The sequence below is a fragment of the Heterocephalus glaber genome, unplaced genomic scaffold (genome assembly GCF_053883595.1).
Source record: "Heterocephalus glaber isolate CG9 unplaced genomic scaffold, H.glaber_assembly_v1.0 deba00000122, whole genome shotgun sequence".
Classification (NCBI taxonomy): Eukaryota; Metazoa; Chordata; class Mammalia; order Rodentia; family Bathyergidae; genus Heterocephalus; species Heterocephalus glaber.
This window is the reverse complement of record NW_028258138.1, coordinates 62,055,797-62,075,014: the sequence shown is the minus strand read 5'-3', so window position 1 is coordinate 62,075,014 and position 19,218 is coordinate 62,055,797. Positions and strand designations below refer to the sequence as shown.

General features: G+C 35.3%; 1 protein-coding gene across 3 annotated transcripts in view; it reads left to right on the top strand.

The window, feature by feature from the left end:
* The window catches only part of Slc9c1 (solute carrier family 9 member C1), a 129,242-nt gene extending 115,071 nt beyond the window's left edge, over nucleotides 1-14,171 (top strand). For 2 of the 3 annotated variants that reach the window (XM_004835826.4, XM_021263782.2), the window contains 3 exons: nucleotides 3,794-3,979; nucleotides 8,468-8,594; nucleotides 13,873-14,171. In XM_004835826.4, coding sequence (XP_004835883.2) covers nucleotides 3,794-3,979; nucleotides 8,468-8,594; nucleotides 13,873-13,937 — 378 coding nt within the window. In that variant the 3' untranslated portion in view covers nucleotides 13,938-14,171. The remainder of the gene's footprint in view (nucleotides 1-3,793; nucleotides 3,980-8,467; nucleotides 8,595-13,872) is intronic. The other variant, XM_021263780.2, reaches the window with a different exon arrangement.
* The last annotated feature ends 5,047 nt before the right edge of the window (nucleotides 14,172-19,218 follow it).

Here is a 19,218-nt window from a genome sequence, read left to right as displayed (position 1 = left end):
AATACAGAAGATCATCAAGAAGATCATACACCCTGATCAAGTGGGATTCATCCCAGGGATGCAGGGATGGTTCAATATATGAAAATCAATCAATGTAATACACTATATCAACAGAGCCAAGGACAAAAACCATATGATTATCTCCATAGATGCAGAAAAAGCATTTGACAAAATCCAACATGCATTTAGGATAAAAACCCTACAAAAAATTGGAAGAGATGGTCTTTACCTCAAAGTGATAGAAGCCATCTATGAAAAACCAACAGCCAAAATCATACTAAATGGTCAAAACCTGAAATCCTTCACACTAAAATCAGGAACAAGACAAGGATGTCCACTATCACCACTCTTGTTCAATATAGTTCTGGAAACATTAGCTATGGCAATTAGACAAGAGAAAGAAAGAAAAGGAATAAAGATAGGAAAGGAAGTCAAATTGTCAATATTTGCAGATGACATGATACTCTATATAGAAGGTCCCAAGAACTCTACCAAAAGTCTTCTAGACTTAATAACCAAATTTAGTCAAGTAGCTGGTTACAAGGTCAACATACATGAATCAATAGCTTTCCTCTACACCAATGACAGACTCACTGAGAGAGAAATAGGGCAAATAATTCCTTTCACAATACCATCCAAAAAACTGAAATACCTAGGAATCAACCTAACAAAAGAAATCAAAGACCTCTTCTCTGAAAACTATGGCACTCTGAAAAGAGAGATTGAAGATGATATCAGAAAATGGACAGACATCCCCTGCTCCTGGGTAGGAAGGATTAATATAGTGAAAATGGCCATACTTCCAAAACTTCTATATAGATTTAATGCAATTCCAATTGAGATCCCACCAGCATACTTCATAGACATCGAGAAAACAATCCAAAAATTCATTTGGAGCAAGAAGAGACCCAGAATAGCAAAAGCAATTCTAGGTAACAGAGACATGGCAGGGGGTATCACAATCCCCAACCTGCAACTCTACTACAAAGCTACTGTGATAAAAACAGCATGGTACTGGCAAAGAAACAGACTTGAGGACCAGTGGAACAGATTAGAAGATGCAGAAATAACGCCAGACACACTCAGACATCTCATCTTCGATAAAGGAGCCAAACACCCTCACTGGAGGAAAGATAGCCTCTTTAATAAATGGTGCTGGAAAAATTGGGCTTCAACTTGCCAAAGATTCAAACTAGACCTATATCTCTCACCATCCACTAAACTAAAATCAAAATGGATTAAAGATCTAAATATTAAAATAGAAACTCTGAACCAGTTGGAACAGAGATTAGGTAGAACCCTTGAAGACATCGGTGTAGGAAAAGATTTTATGGACAAAACCTCAGTTGCCCATGAACTAGCACAAACAATCAACAAATGGGATCTCTTCTTATTAAAAAGCTTCTTCACAGCAAGAGAAACCACCAGCAGTGTGAAGAGACAGCCCACAATATGGGAAAAAATCTTCACCTGCTCTTCCTCAGACAAAGGTCTATTATCTCGAATCTATAAAGAACTTAAAAAGATCAGACCTCCCAAATTTAAAGATCTAGTGGAAAAATGGGCATCTGAAATGAACAGACATTTCTCACACAAAGAAGTAGAAATAGCAAATAAATATATGAAAAAATGTTCAACATCACTGGTCATTTGAGAGATGCAAATGAAAACAATGCTGAGATTCCACTTCCCTCCAGAAAGAATGGCTGCTATCATGAAATCCACCAATAACAAATGCTGGCGGGGCTGTGGGGAAAGAGGAACCCTGCTCCACTGCTGGTGGGAGTGTAGACTGGTGCAAGCACTGTGGAAATCAGTATGGAGATACCTCAAAGAACTAGGACTGGAAGTCCCATTTGACCCCGCTATTTCACTGCTGGGGATCTTCCCCAAAGACTTAAAAGAATCATACCACAGTGATATATGTGCACCCATGTTCATAGCAGCACAGTTTGTAATAGCTAAAACTTGGAAACAGCCCAAATGCCCATCAACTGGAGACTGGATAAAGAAAGTGTGGTTTTTTAATAAAATGGAGTAGTACTCAGCCATAAAAAATGAGAAATTAGAGACATTTATAGCTAATTGGATCCACATTGAGGCGATACTTTTAAGTGAAATAAATAAGACACACATGTGTAAATACCGAATAGTTTCTCTGGTATGAGAAACTGAAAGTGTAAATAAGGACTAAATGTATAATAGGTAATGTGAAATAGGAAGAAAAGAGGCAAAGGGAAAGGAAGTGGGAGGGCTAGGGGAAAGGATAGAAGGGAATGGGATTAATATGAGAAAATGGAAAACTAGGAACAAAATCTTTGTAAATAGGGAGGACTGGAGGGGTTGAAGGGAGGGCTGGGCAAGGGTGAAAAATAAGAACCAAGAGAGACTATGTAAAGGTGCAAATTTCCAATGATGAATGTCATTATATTGTATACCTAAAATGTACCAATGATTCGAATGAATAATCAATAATGTAAAATAAGAAGAAAAGGTCCAAAGGGGTAGGGGTAGTGGGAGGGGCAGGGGAAAGGAAAGAAGGGAAAAGAAAAAATGATGAGAAATGGAAAAAATGGAAATAAAGTCTTTGTAAATAGGGAAGGGTGGAGGGTGTGAAGGGAGGGCTAGGAATGGGGAAAAAATAAGAACCAAGATGCATTATGTAAAGGTACAATTCCCAATGAGAAATGTAATTGTGTTGTATACCTACAATGTGCCTATAAAAGAATTTAATACAAAAAAAAAAGAAAAAAAGAACTACATTGAGATTCCATCTCATCTCAGTCAGAATGGCTATCATCAAGAATACAAAAAATAATAATAGTACAAAAAAATTTAAATGGTGACAATACAGGGGTTGGATGCAGGAACACTTCTGTACTGTGTGTGGCAATGCAAATTAGTACAATCACTATGGAAATCAGTATGGATGTTTCTCAAAACAAACTAAAACTAAAATTAGAGCTACCATTTGATCCAGCTATACCACTCCTTGGTAAAAACCAAAAACATTTAAAGTTAGTTACAGAAATATTTGCAAACCCTCATTTATTGTGGCACCATTCACAGTAGCCAAGAAATAGAACTAGTCTAGGTACCTAGAAACAGATGAATGAGTAAGGAAATGTGGTTTATATACACAATGAAATACTATTCAGCCTTAAGGAAGAAAAGAATTTTGTCATTTTCAGGAAAATGGATGAATCTGGATGTCACCATGTTGAGCAGAGTAAGTCAGACTCAGAAAAACAAGTATTACATGTTCTCTAATATGTGGAATCTAAAACAGATGACAAAAAAAGCAGGAGAGAGACTATTATTACACAAATGTAAGGAAATGAGGAGGAAAGATGTAAGGAAAAGTAATGGTAAAGACATGGTCAAAATGTATTGAACTGCATTGAAAAATGTGTTTCAAATGCATTGAAACTCAAACAAAAAATGTGAAAGTTGCGGAGAAGGGCCATGCAAGCATTGATTGGTGGAGAAAATGATTAAATTGTGTTACATACACGTACAAAACTACCAAAATGGAACCCATTAATCTATAAAACCAGTATGCACTAATAAAAAAAGTCAAGAAAATAAAACTTATTTATCTTTCAGAAAAAATGATCAAAAAGATAAATTCATTAACAATTGATTTTAAAGAATTTCAGATGACATTGAAAACTCCTCATAATTCAATATCAAATTAATAAAAATGTTAAGTTAGAGAAAAATAAATTGACTATGGATTAGTATTAAACTTCATAAATAAATAATGAACTAAGAAATTATATTTTTGTTATAGGACTGGGACTACACTATGCAATTAAAGCTTACCAACATTTATGTAAAAGATATACCAAGAATCATCAAAACTGATATCTATGAAGAAAATGTAACCTATGTTTTCCTCATACATGGAGCAGTAGAAGATTGTCACCTACGGAAAGTTTATAAAGCACCTTTCTTGATTCCTGCAACATGCCATCAGGTAAAAAAAAAAAATAGTGATACAAATGTTCAAGTCAATCTGCTTTATGTCCAGCAATGTATTAATAACAGAAAAATTGTTACAATAACCAGACTTTCCCCCTTCTCATCCTCCTCTTTCCCCTAGTCATACCCCCACACACCCACATACACAGTTTTCATTGATTGTTTTGGCACTGGCTGCCTAAGCACAAGTTGTTTCCATCCAGTGCCAGGGAAAAGAACAAGCTGTACATTTTGGCCACAGTGAGATTTTGGTGCAGGTGTACATAGCAAAAAAGGACTTAGTTATTCACATTTTGCAGTACTCTAAATAAGTTCTTCCAGACTCTGGTAAATGAAGTATCACTGGTTTCCCCCATCTATTTTGAAAGAGAATGATAGATAATTTGAAATAGGAAGAAAATGTCCAAATGGAAAGGGGAGGTGGGAGGGGTAAGGGAAAGGAAAAAAATAAAAGAAAAGGAAATAATGGAAACAAAGTCTTTGTAAATGGAGGGGTTGATGGGAGGGCAAGGGAATGGGAGAAAAAAAAGAACCAAGATATATCATGTAAAGGTACAAATTCCCAATGATGAATGTCATCATATTGTATACCTAAAATGCACCAATAAAATTAATGAAAAAAAGTGAAGGTCTTTTCATAGTTAAATTGTTAAGTGACTTCCCTTGCCAATCAAAATGAGAACCTGAGCTATGTACAAAGGAAAGAAATATTGTATGTATGTGTAGACATGTATGTGAATATGTGTGTGTTGATAGAGAGTAAGCAAAGCCTTTGTGAAGACAAATCAGAGGGTGTATAAAATACAGCTGCAGAAAGTAAATTGGGAAGAGGGACCAAGTCAGTTAAATTAGGCTCAAATATATTTCAATATATTTTAAAGCAGTTAATATATGGTACAAATTGTGCTATATATTGAAGGGATAAAGACAAATGAGATGTACAAATTGCCCTCATGAGATCTCTAGAGCAAGTGGAAAGACACAGGTATGTAAATGTATTTTTTAAATGCTCACTGGAAATTCTTATCGATTAGATTTAGGGTACAAAAACTAACAGTGAACCAAAATAAAGCATCTTTTCTTCAACAGAGCAGCAGGACTTCCTCTCCCTACATCTACCTTCTGTGACAACCATGAACTTGGAGGGGGTTTTTTTGGTTTTTTGTTTTATGGGGGGTTTTTTGTACTGGAGATTGAACTCAGGACCTCAAGATTGCTAGGCAGGTACTGTGCCACTGAGCTAAATTCCCAGTTGTTTTTTAATCATCAGGAAAAACTTGATCTGCACAAAAGCATATAACTGTAAGATTAAAAGAAAAAGATCAAAGCCAATCATGAGAGAACTTGTTCAAACCATTTTAGCAAGGAAACCTAAAATGTGCATTTTGAGTGATGAGTTCTAAGATTGTCCACAAAAGATATGCTAGTCTGTATTTTTGCTCTGCTATTGAGAATCAGGACAATAACTTATTACTCTGCAAATAATTCATTGTTAAGTGGAATTACTTGACAAGTATTTTGGCATGTACATGAACTTGATATTATCTTTAATTTTGAAGTTTTATTTTATCTTGGGTGAGCTTCTGAGAGGCTAAATTTAAGAAACATGCCAAAAAATGTCCTCAAACCATTTAATCAGGGTTATCCACTGCAAAAGCCACAACATGAGTATTTTAATGTCCCCATGTACTAAATAGCTATTCATCAAACTTGTAGAAATAGAGAGCTGATATACTTTTAAAAGAAAGTGTCCTCAACTTGGTGTAGGATTATCCTGTAAAACAATAACACAATATTCTTGAGCCAAAACCTTTATGACTTTATTTTTTTCCTGTTCACATTTCTCTTTTCTGTTTTACTTTCATTCTATATGTGATCTTGGTGTACCTTATATCTGTTCATTAATAATTTAATTTATTCTCAGCGAAAATGGCCTTGTCAATGTTTGGAATAAAATTTCATCCTAAACACATACATGTTATAATTAACAAACCATGTGTGATTAATCTTGTGAGAGGAAAACCTGGCAATTGTTAATGTTTACCAAAGAAAAATGGCTGAAGTGCTTGGCCAAAATAATCAATACTGTAATATTTAGTGTGGTTTAGTCTTCAATTACTAAAACAAAAAAAAAACTATTTTGTGTGATTATCCTTCCATTTGTATGTTCTAATATATCACAGAAATTGTGTGTGAAATAATATAAAGTAAATTTAATCTGTACTATTATACAATATCATATTGTATCATGTAAGGTTAAAACATTCAGTTTGTAAGAAATTTTATGATGCCATATTTGCCAGATCATATTTATGTTATATAATAATATCAAATAATCCTTTTAAGAACATTCAAACAGGGCCAAAAATGTAGTGCAGTGGTAGAGCTCTTACATTGTATGCATGAGGTCCTGGGTTCAATCAAACAAAACAAACAAAAATCAAAAAATTATGTCAAAAACTATCCTCTACAATATCTATTGTGCAATATCAACCCTTTCAAAATACTGACTTCAATTTAATAATTTTAATATTCAGTTTCAATACTTTTTGTAAAAGGGGAAAGGTTATTTAGCTCACAATATATACAGGTTTCACTCCATAGCTAGCACCAAGACTGGGTGCCATTGCAGAGGAAAAACAGTGCATGATGGGCAGAAGGCAGCAAAGCAAGCAAGAGACATTAGCAGCTTTTTCCTGCCCCTTTTATATTCTATCTAGGCTACCAGGACTAGGGTGACGCCAAACCAGTCAGTGGACTGATTTAGTAATTACCCACCCTTAATCCTAGCATTGCACCATGAATCCATCACAGACTCTAGATTCAGCCACCTCTATCTCCCCAAAGCTTCATAAATGGGGCTTTTTCAGAGGTGTCTGAATCAGTTTCATTACTTAAATGTTTTTTGTTTTGGGGGGTTTGGGGGGTGGTTTTAGTACCAGGGATCAAACTTGGGACCTTGTGCTTGTGAGGCAGTTTCCGGAACCACTGAACTAAATCTTCAGCCCAATACTTAAATGTTTTATTTTACTAGTTAATGACTTTGTAATATATTAACTCTTCATTTAAATACTTAATGCTTTAACCATGGTTTTGTATTTCTGAATACTGAATCTTTAATATTGACCACTAACATATGTGTTTTTAATAAAACTTGTAGCATATTTTATTAGGAAAGGGAAAGTATCAAATAATTTATTATTTTTATCTAAGGAGTTTAAATCTTGCATTAAGTGAGTTGTCAGTAAACAATAAATTCAGAAGTTACTCAAACTGGTTTACCACTAAAAAAAGACTTATGAAAATTAGTGTTAGGCCACTGTACAGAGCAGTTAGATGTGTTCTCACCATCCATGCTATGATGCACTACATTTAAAGTATTGGGAAACACTGGTCTTTCATTTACATACTTTTACTCCATATTTTCCCCTACCCTGCTATATGTTATTCATATAGTTTTGATGCTGCATAGATACACATTTTCTCATTCTATTTGATTTGGATGCTGTGAACCAAGCTGTAGTAAAATGTTGATTCTTTTGTTATCTGTATACAACTCCTTACTTTAAAAATGTCAATTCTACCAAAAAAAAAAAAAAGTAAATTCTGAGTAGCTTTTCTTGCATGTCTAAAATAAAAGTATTATATATTGAAGAAAGAAGAAAAGAAAAAGTGGTAGGGGTGGGGAAGGATCCTGAGGTGAGAAATAGGCACACAAATCTTCTCTAAGTGGACTTTACTAGCACAAGTGTGATACCCAATGACAGGAAGTGAAATGCCTTCATGTGATGCTCCATACCTCTGTTATTGGACACGTAACAGAGCTTTGGTTCTGTAGTGCTGGTTGGGAATTTAGACAGCCAAGCAAGAAATTTTTGAAGCAGCTGAAACCTGCCCAGTTCTATCTCCTAGACACAAACCTCTGCTCATTGTGAATCTGGAAACCAATGTGATCCAAAACATATTGAAAACAACCACAAGTTGAATAATTTCTTGGAATCCATTTTTAAAAATATTTTCTGTCTTACAAAAAAAAATACTAGTTGATTTTTTTCCTTTAAATTGAAATATTAAAACTTTATTAGAGAAATGGCTCATATTATTTAACTTCTGCTTTTTCTTCTCAAGCAAGAGTGTATTCAATTTAAAGCAAAGATTAAAGTAGTACATACTGATTTTTTTCTAATGCATTAAGTTTATTGGTACATTTTAGATATACAATATTAAATCTCATTGATAATTAAACACCTACATTTTCTCATTTGGAAGAGAAATAAAATATCAAATCCAATAAAAGTATATGAAATAATGACCTTCACAAAACCAATCTGGGAATTTTAAGACATCTGCCTTGTCAGTATTAGTGTATTTATATTTTCAATTTTCTCCTAGATGTTTAAAGAGGATTTGAAATAATAGCTTAACAGACATTTAAGTGCATGGTGTATACTCAGAAATTAACTTGCATTCTGTTAAACTTTAGATACAAGGCACTGAAGATTTCACAAAAATAGTGATTATTCAAACATCAATTGATATGAAAAAAATCAAATGGAGTGCAACAAAGTTTGTACCTATATTTGAAATTCCTTCAGTATCAGGATCATTAGGTGAGTTAGATTTCTTTGGATAATTTTGAGAATTTCCTTAACTTTTATAAAATGACCATATATATATTTAAAAGCTGTCTGCATTCTCACCTAGAATATTGAAGAATCCTCCTAATTGCCATGTTTGATATCAAATATATGAAGTCAGATTGAAAATATAAAAGTTATACATAGATATTTTTGTGTTGCACCTGTAAAAATAAATATATAATTACCAAAATGATATAAAAAAGATTTAGGGGTCAGTAGCTATCTCTACAAATTAAAATATTTTATGTAGCAATAATAATAAGAATAAAGTCAAACTCTATGAATAGCATACATATAAATAAGTAGAACTGAAGCCTATTGTTCATACAAATTTCACATGATAAAAATTATATACTAACAATGATTATTTTAAAACTACTAATCTATTTTAAATTTGGATAATTTTGAGATAGACTTAAAACTGCATGGTAAATGATTAAATTGTGGAATAAATAATAATGATAAAATTTAATACTTACCATTTCCCTAAATAAGAAAGTGTTCTAAATTTAGAAATATAGACTAATTTAAAATTTTGAGTGTCAGTTACAATGTTACAAATCAAGAAATAAGCAAAAGATACTTCACAGAAGAAAACTTACAGCAAAATACAGTCTTTCTGGGGCCTGGAATCAAGACACCTGGAAAACAGCAACTTGGGAAAGAGAAAAACAAAACAAAACAAACAAAAAAAAGTAGATCTCCAGGAATCAGAAGGGAGCTGACAGGAAAATGAGAAACTACTAAGAATCTGGAGAAATAAAATAGAGCACAATGCAGAGAAAAGGACAAAGATGTCTGGAAAGTTAATCTTGTCCCCCTAGGAGGGGTGGGTACGTGTCTCCACTAACACAAGCTAAGCTCAGAGAAGGTCAGCAGCTCCAGGAAGAAATGATGGACTGGCCTGGGAGTGCTAGCACCAAGCAAAGCCCATAGCTTTCATAAAGTTTTCTGCAAAAACAGAACGGGGTTTTATTCTGAAAGTGACTCTTTCCACATGGCAAACTAGAATTGGAGAAAAAATCCAAGCCAGCACCTTCATATTTAAGAAGGTTTAATCAGGAGCCCTTTTGGGAAGAGGCAGTTGTTTAAAAGTGAGACAAAGAGTCAAAGTCATCATATTACAGTGTTTTATGGCTTATATCTAGGTGTCCTGCCAAAGCCTCATTCACTCATAGATGGGACTTTTTGAAGTAACTGGATCATGGGTGTGTGATACTAGATTAGTCCACTGATTAGTTTAACATAGTTCTGGGTATGGACGATGGATTTATTGAAGAGGGAAGATCCACCCTGGGTGTGGGTGGCACTGTACCCTGGATAGAATAAAAAAGGGAAGAAGAAGGAAGTCTTATTGTTTCCTGCCTGTTCTCCCATGGACTGTTTCTCCTATGTCATGTGCCTGTGCCATATCACCCTTCCTTGGTGCCAGCAAACTATGGACTGAAACTTCCGTAAACTGTGAGATAAAATAAACCTTTCCTCCTTTAACTTGTGGGTGTTGGTATTGTGTCTCAGCAATGAGAAAGTAACTAAGACACAGTGATGCATGGACACCCATGTTAATAGTATCACGATTTACAGTAGCTAAATCTTAGAAATGACCTATATGCCCATTAACTGACAAATGGATAAAGAAAATATATTTATCCACAATAGAATACTACTATGCCACCAGAAGGACAAACTTGAAGCATTCATAGGTAAATGGATACACTTTGAGACCACAATATTAAGTCAAATAAGTCAGATACACAAGCATAAGTATCACATAGATTGTCTCATATAAGAAATCCAAAATATAAATAAAGAGTAAAATAAAAGATAGATGATAAGAAGTAGGGAGATCTTTCTCAAATGGAAAGGCTAATAAGAGATAGAGGGAGGAGGGATGCAAGGCATAGTGAACAAAAAAAGAATTAAGATGTGTTATATACATGTATCAATTCCCCATAATGAATGTAATTATTATGTAATGAAAACATGTGCTAATAAAAAAAGACTGAGCCAAGAACAACTTCACTTTAGGGTTTCTGGGGACACCACAGTGACTGGATAGGAGAGGGCCACATGGAGACAGTCACAGAGTGACAGAGTGACTGGTGAGACATAGACCCCCTGAAAAGTTTAAACTAGGACTGGGAAGAACAGCAGGGTCCCACCCTCTGAGAAGCCAGCCTAGCCATGAGTGGCTTTTGGAGGGGGCTGGTTCTGAAAGTGCTGGCATTAAGTCCAGCGCAGTGCTTGACCATTGACCACCCCAACCCCGCTGCCTACATTCTGCACAGAGCTCAATGGTCTGTTTGCTTTCCCCATCTACCAAAGTGATTGGGTTACACCTCAGCTTGGATGGTTGCTAAAGCCTGAGATATATGGACCGAATGGCCTCTGGAGTAGAGGGAATTGAACTGAGCAGAGAAATACAGAGAAAACATTTCATTGAATCTATATCAACCTATGTCTGAATAGAATAACAAAGGGAAATTAAAATTTTAAAAGAAAAGATTCAAAAAATGGTTATGATAAAGTGTTAGTTGACTTTAGGTCAGTGTTAGTCCACTGATTAGGTCATGTTTCTGTTTAGCCTTGGTCAGGTGCCAAACTCGCAGGACTCAGCTTCATAGAATATTTGGGGTGATGGAAAGAGGAGCCAGGGAAGCTCATGCTCTTCCTGTACCTAACTTAAGGAGCACTGCTTGTCCATCAATTTTTTTAAATGGTGATATTATGGTTGTGAATAAAAGAAGGGCAGTGTGAAAGTGAAAGTTTATTAAATTACAAAAACATCAGCTAGTGGGTCATGTAAAGAAAATCATTAAATTGTGTTAGTTGATACTTTGATGTTAGATTCTGGATGTGTTTCTGGGCTGGCTCCCCCTTGCCCCATACGTCTTCCTTGCCAAGTTCACCCCAGGATTGTAGCTTTCCCTTTACCAAATGAAAGCCCCTTCAAAGACTTGTCACAACTTTCAGCAGCTCCTTACAAAGTGTTCTGGTCTCCAAGTGGAAGCACACAGTGCTGTCCCTACCTGATATCCCAGTCCTTACTCTTCTGCTCCAACACCAGATTCTACACTAGCCTCACTTGTAAACCAGACTCTTATTAACAGCCTTATAAATTGGCTTTTGTCTCCTATCTCAATTTCTAGATTTCAAAGTCTGAAGTATTACTCTATGAGAATAATAGCATCCAAGAGGTCTTCTAAAAAAGAATAAGTGAAAGTCCAGTAAGATGCCACAGTTTCCTCAACATGACCAGAAATATACCTATTCTTGGAAATAGAGACTAAAGCTGAAAGTTCTGTTGCCTTTTGTGTAATAATGTGAATTGTAGCACTTTCTGCTAGTCAGTCAATTCTCCTAACAAAAGTATTTCTAAATTCCAATTTAAAATATTAAATTAAGATTCCTTTATTTACATTTGTAAAAACTTTAGACTCCTTCCTGGTTTCTTCTCAGTTCTACTTAATCTCACATTCAATGCTCCCAATTCAGTAGGTAGTTTTACAGGTACTTTTGAAAAACATAAAAAGGTAATAAAATATGATCAGTTCTCAAGTGTTTATGTTCTAGTTAAAAGACAAAACATAACAGACAGCAATTAAATAATAATATAAGATACACTGTGGATAGTACCATCTGACCCTAGAAGAATTCAAAAGAGAAACAGTATAGAAAATGACCAAAGTCCTTGTGGAGAAAGGAAGAGGATGTTGAAAAAAGGGACACAAGAGAGTAAGAGAAGAGTTGGAACAATGAATCCCAAGTTCTGACAGCTGAATGTGTCTGTGAGAGAATACTTGTGTGTATGTGTGCCTTATGTGACTTTGTCACATAAATCATTTTACTAGTTTAAAAAATAAAAGCTATCAGATAATTTGTCTCCACTCAATAAATGTAACCTTTGTATGTTACTTGCTATCACAAGCACTGTATTTAAAAAGAGGTTTAAAGGCTAATAATAAACTATGAAAAAGTATTTGCAATAATTATTTGCTCACAATATAATCAATATCTTTACCTTGGAAAAATGTGTACAACATAATAAGGAAAGCATTGTAATTCCAAATAGGTAACCCTTATGAACAGCCAATTTAGGTCATAGTACCTAGAATAGATGAAAATACTAAACTAAGAAATGCTAAATTAAACAATGATGTATTAATATTTCCTTGCTTAAATAAAATTTTATTCAGGGTAAAATTTATTCTCTTAGAAAGAGATAAAAATTGAATGATACTGGTTTTCTTGTATTTCACTGGTAGATGAGTGAAAGCAATTTGTAACAAAGTCACAAAAATGCTCACACACTTTGCAGCTATTCTGCTTCTGGGAATCAATTCAAAGAATGTAAATATTAAAGCACACTAAATGTCCAGAATGCTACTATTTCTAATGGCAAAAATAAAAATGTTTGGGGGCCACAGATTTAGCTCAGTGGCAGAGCTCCTGCCTCACAAGCCCAAGGTCCTGAGTTCGATCGCCGGTACCACACACACACACACACAAAAAAAACCATAAAAATAAAAATATTTTAAAATATCCAACAATGAGAGTGTATATAATTCCATACAGAATGCCCATGCAAGAAAATATCATACTTCCATTTAAAAGGTGAGTTTTATAGTCCAATGTAAAACATAAAGACAAAGACAAAACATACAGCACACAAGAGACAATATATTTTAACATGAAAAAATGGTTAGAAAAGATAAATCCAAATTATTATTATGGAAATAGAGAGAAGAGATAGTTTTGTTTACTTCTCTTTATTTCAGGTAGTTCTTTTGCTTTTATAATGAAAAATGATTATAACTATTAAGATTATTGAAGCAAATTATTAGAGAGTCTTGTGTTCCTTTCAACCACCTGTTACACTCAGGAGTGCTGTGAAAGGAAGTAGGAGTAGCCTGAAATCAGTGAGTGTGAATAACCAAAGTCAGTGTTCCCCATGGTGGAAAAAAAAATTTTTTTTGATAATCCAAAACCACCCCTGTCCAATTCAGCAGGCCCCAGTGGCTTCTTGGACTTTGACTCCCTGTGAAAGTCATGCTGCCACTGTCTTTTCAATGATGAGTGAGTCTCACTCAAACATGCAACTTCCTTCCTTGGCCTCAGCAATAAGGACTAGGAGATGCTTCATGTGAGCCTGGAACTGACCCTTTAGTACATCCTATTTTGGGTTGCAGTCATTACTGAAAGATTCCAATGCTCTCTGTGTTTTTCTTGCCTCTTGTGCTTGAAACAGTTGACAAGATGACTCTGGAAACTGAACCACCTGATACTTCTGTTACTGAAGCCTCTGGTGACTAAAACACTCTTCCTTACATCAAGAGGGAGCAACTTCAAGGTGGATCCCATTAAAGCCATGAAGAAAAGAAGTTTAAACTTTCTGATTAACCAGTTCAATATATACATATATATATATATATTTGCAAAGTTGTCTTGATTTAAAATATCTATTATTTTAATATCAAAGCATCTCAGAAATGAGAGTAAGCTTTAGACCCATAAAAAAAAGCTTCTGTCACCCAAATAATTTGTATACTGCTCTTAGAGCAATAATAGTTTGATTTTATAAATAATAACATTATTAAAATGTGGTTTCAATGTTAGACTTGATCTGAGTATTGATTTTTTTGTCATTCATCATTTTATATCATCTTGAGAGCTCTCAGAGAGTTAAAATAGTAAAAAATGGAAACCAAGTCAGGCTGAGCCATATACGCTAGTACTACATGAAACTTCCAGAACCCATTGTGTTCACCGCAGTATTCACAACAATGAGCACAATGTCTGATGTGTAGTTTAGAAAACAGTCTTTACAGTTAGGAGTTAGTGCATGCTTTCTGCATGCTGGAAACACTCTATACTGTGTACAGCATACCATGTAGTTAAGAACTCATTCACTCTTAAATCATATATGGTAGATACTCTTTGTCTTAGCTTTTTGTTGCTGTGACAAAATACCTGACCAAAAAAACTTCAAGAAGGAAAAGTTGGCTCATAGTTTCACCCCATGGTTAGCCAGCTTTACTGCTTTTGGACTGTGGCAAGGCAGTATACCATGGGAGAAGTGCCTGAGAGCCAGCAACTGGAGAGAAAGGGAAAGAGCCAGAGAAGAAGGAGTTGGAGACCAAGTCCTGAAAGGCATGCCCCACTGCCCCACTGCCCCACTGCCCCACTCTCTTCAACTCTCTTCAAGAAATTGTCCCATTTCTTGCATCCATCTCCTCCAATAATGCCATCAAATTATGCTCTTTTTACTGGCTTAATCCACTAATGAATTAGAGCTCTCATGATTGAATCACGTTCCAAAAGCCTTCTTTATGAATACATGAAATTTCTGGGGGGTGTTTTCGATCTAAACCATAACACCTTATTTCCATTTTTAAAATGAATAAAAAAGTGAGCTTGAGAAATTTGCAGAAAATCTTACAGCTAGTAGGAGGCAGATTAGAAATTTAAAAATATGCTATTAGATGCACAGCCCCACATTGTGGTGAACCCTAAATAAATTATCTAAAGAATTCATAAAAATGTAAGAATATGTCTTCAGCATCAGTCTTCTTTCTCTAAAGTTGAGAAATCTAAATGCTACCCCAAGCAACTGGTGGTGGGCATATTTTTAGGAGCCATATGTAGCAATTCCAGCCACAAACCTGTCCTTGTGGAAAAGATAACTTGGGCTACTCCTTTTAGGAAAGTCAAGTCAACTACTATCACATTTCTCCAAAACTAACCTCAAACAGCTTTTTCCCAGTGATGATTACAATGCAGCTTTTGTGATGTTTGAGGGATCCCACCAATGTGTAGCTCTCCCCTCCTGAGTTTTGAACCAACTAAAAGTTAGGACAATGGATTAAGGTGGTTAACGATTAAAATACACACACACACACACACCTCATTATAACTGATTGAGCTGACACATAACATGGCTGCCTTCTTTTCCTTGGAAAGATTGGTGACTATCAACATTTTCTTCTAAGATTAATGAATAGTTGAGAAAAGTGGAAAATACAGAATTCGCAAGGGTAAATCCACTCCCAAAAAAAGTATCAGGAAAAAAAAAAAGACACCAAGAGTGCTCAGGTTGTGCTTCCAACTTTATCCTCCAGATTAGCCATTGTACTTCAGTAGACTGAATGAGAAAGTAAGATAGACCAGGATAGTAAAGGCAATGAAGGGTCCAATCTCAACTCAAGACAAACACCAGGAAAAAATACCATAATTCTCTTCACCAAAAGCAACTGTCACTAACAGAGATCCTAGTACACTCAGTCATCACATAAATTTTAGGAGGTGGGGCCTACCATTAGCCTCATTTTAAAGCGGAGATAATGGAGCTTAGAGAATTGAGCTAAATCCCTCAAAGTTATACAGCTAGATGTGATCACACTGGGAATAAATTCTCCAAACATATTCACTGTAATTTGCAATACATTTTAGGCTGTATAGATTTTATTTTGTCAAGCTAAGTCTTTGGAGAAGAGAAGCAAACATACTATAATAGTCATTGTCAGTGTCTGCCTATGTTTGTGGACTTGATTATAAACATTTCCCTACACAAGATAAAGAAATATGAAATATTCTTGGTACTGTATATAGTGGATATAAACACCAGAAAGAGAGAGAGAGAAATGAGACAGAGAGAGAGAGAGAGAGAGAGAGGAGGGGTGTCAGAGAGAAGAGAGAGGAGAGAGGAGAGAGAGACAGGGAATGGAGAGCTGTATGTGCAGAGCTCCATTTTTTTACTTTAAAGAATGTAATGTATGGTATTTGGCCTGAGGAGGGCGTGTGGAGCTTACTTCCATCTGACTCAGAGAAGTAACTCAGAGTATTTTCTTACAAGGTCCAGAACATCATTTGCTTTAAAAAAAAATTTTTAATGAGATTTTTCCTTGTTCCTTTGGCCCTGGAAAATTTTTTAATTTAGCTAAATTCTTTAACTTTTATAGTGGCTACACCTGTTTGGTTTTTTTTTTTTTTTCTGTAGATACTTATCTTCTATAGATTATCTTCTAAATTAGCAACTGGAAACTTGCAAATGAAGCAACACACTTCCCAAGTGTCATTCTTTCAAAGGGCAGTGCTGTGCCACCTTCCTGACAGTTACATCTGTAAAAATCCCTTCTGGTAAAATGAACAATTTCTTGTTTTGTTCCCAAATACTAGCCTTACCGAAAACAATAAGCCTCTGAGTTATTGATCTTGGCGAGCTGCTGGAGCTATATGCTAAATCACTTCACCAGAATGCAACAACCCAGCCTCAAAATTCACTCGGAAAGATATTGGAGCTCTGTTGCTATCTCCTTCTTAAAAGCCACTCTTTAACAAGGACTATCAAAAATTAATAGTGTGGTTCTCTAACATGTAACTCTTTGATGTTAGCCCAGACTCCTAATCAACTCATCTTCTGCACCAAGAAGCAACTAAGTAGAAAGTTATACTCGGGAAATATCTTCAATACTATCCTACCATATAATCTTCACCTTCTATTGGAGGGAAGCCCAAAGGAGAAGCTGTAACTAAGCTATTAGACTCCTGACTCTTCAAGAAGATGTTTTTTTAAAAAGTTATTTTCCTACTATAACATGTTCCAAAAATGATTTTCCTTTTGTATAAATAGTTCTCCCAGATCTCTTCTCTCATTTCACAAAAATCCAAAAGTGACAGAGCTAAATGCTAGAATTATCACAACCAGATCTTTGAAATTGAAGGGACTTTTTAGAATTACTCATCCTAAAAGCATTAATCTGTCTTGGCAGGTGAGACCATCCCAGAGTTGGAAAACCACATAAGAATGGGAGGCAATAGTACACTTCAAACATGCAAACATACTGCTCTTTACTGACCCATGGGCCAGGGTTCAAAGTCAACTTTGTCTGTCAACAAGTACTTATTAAATTGGACAATGAATAGACAAAATTCTTGTCCTGTTTGAACTTATATTGTAGCTCTGTCACTTAGTATTGGGACATCCTTGTGCAAGTCTGTGACTTCTCTAGATCTGGCGCTCTCATTTACAAAAGAGAAGAAATTGTATTTATCCTACAGAATTAAATGAAAAAAATGAGAAATTATAACCAAATCAATTCACAGAATGGCTGGATTATTAGAAAGCTCTTAGCAAATGGTTATTATGATTACTTTATTCTACAATTTTAAAGGTAATTGGTCATTAATTCTACAATAATCCCAAAAAGAGCAAAGTAAACTTAATAACCTCAACCCAATATGTCCAGGTTTTTATCTCCAGTTCAATTCACATATTTTCTCATAGGTATTATTAGACATTGGAGTAAATACTAATAAAAATAGAGAATCTGTGACTCAAAGGTTTGTTATTTGAGCTCCTGTATGAGAGTATGTGTTGCTATACTTCCATTTGTACAGTGTAAGTAATTTATTTAGCTGAGTCTGTTTCACAGTAATAAATGACTGTAATAACTACCCTACTCTTTCTGCTACCTAGCAAAGTCAAGAAATTTTATGAGCCCTGGCTAGCATTTCCTGCTTGACTTCTCCATCTACTGGTCAGAGTAAAGCTAAAGTTTGAGTTAGAAAGCAATACTTAGTCTTGTCTTCAATTATAATGGGTTGATTGCTTCCAACCCTCACCACTACTATGTTGATGAAGAAGCCTTTGGATGACATTGGAACTGATTGAGCCACTCGAGGGGCAGCATTTAAGCTGTCTGCTCCAGTTGCCCCACCCCAGGGTCTGAAGTATCTTAATTCTCACATATCCTAGGTGAGGACTCAATCGTAGAACTACTCACTCTGGCTGAGCGCCTTTGTCCCTCTCATCTCTCCTTGACAAGCTGAGAAGCTTGGGTCCCCTGCTACTGGTCTCTATGTGGCAAAATAGATACTGAGACCTCTCTCTGTCTCTCTCTCTCTCTCTCTCTCTCTCTTTCCATATATGCACACAATCACTTTCTTCACCCACAAAATGGCAGACCATTGATTGTTATCCTAAATTTTCTATACATATAAAAGAAGACATTCATTAATATTTATTATAATTATCCTGCCTAGGAAAAGAAATGGATTTAAAAGAGAATAATGGGAGAAATAGAATAGGATACACTTAGATTCCTTATATCTATATGTAATATAGACCCCTAATATTTAATCCATGTTTTATTAAGAACTGTCTCTCTTACTTCACTGTTTGATCTAATCTTCTGATGAGAATTTTCATAAATTTCAGATATTTATAATTTAGAAAACCTGCCTCCTTGACATCTTTCTTAATTACCCAAGGAATTAATGAAAATCTAGTGTTAGAGACAGGCAAGTTAAGTAGGAGATAGCAGCCAGTTAGAGAAGCACTGGGCCCAAGATATAGTCAGGATGAGCAGGCCTTGGTGAGATAAGCAGGAGCCTGAGGTCAACAGTTAATAAGAACCACGTGGACAGCTAAGTAACAGGAAGATGACTAGCAAGGTGATAGATGGCCATTCTAACAACTTCTGCTCCTACCTACCTGAAAAACATTTTTTTCTTTTTTTTTTTTTTTTTTTTGGTACTGGGGGTCAAACTCGGGTCCTTGTACTTGTGAGGCAGGGAGCAAAACCACTGAGCTAAA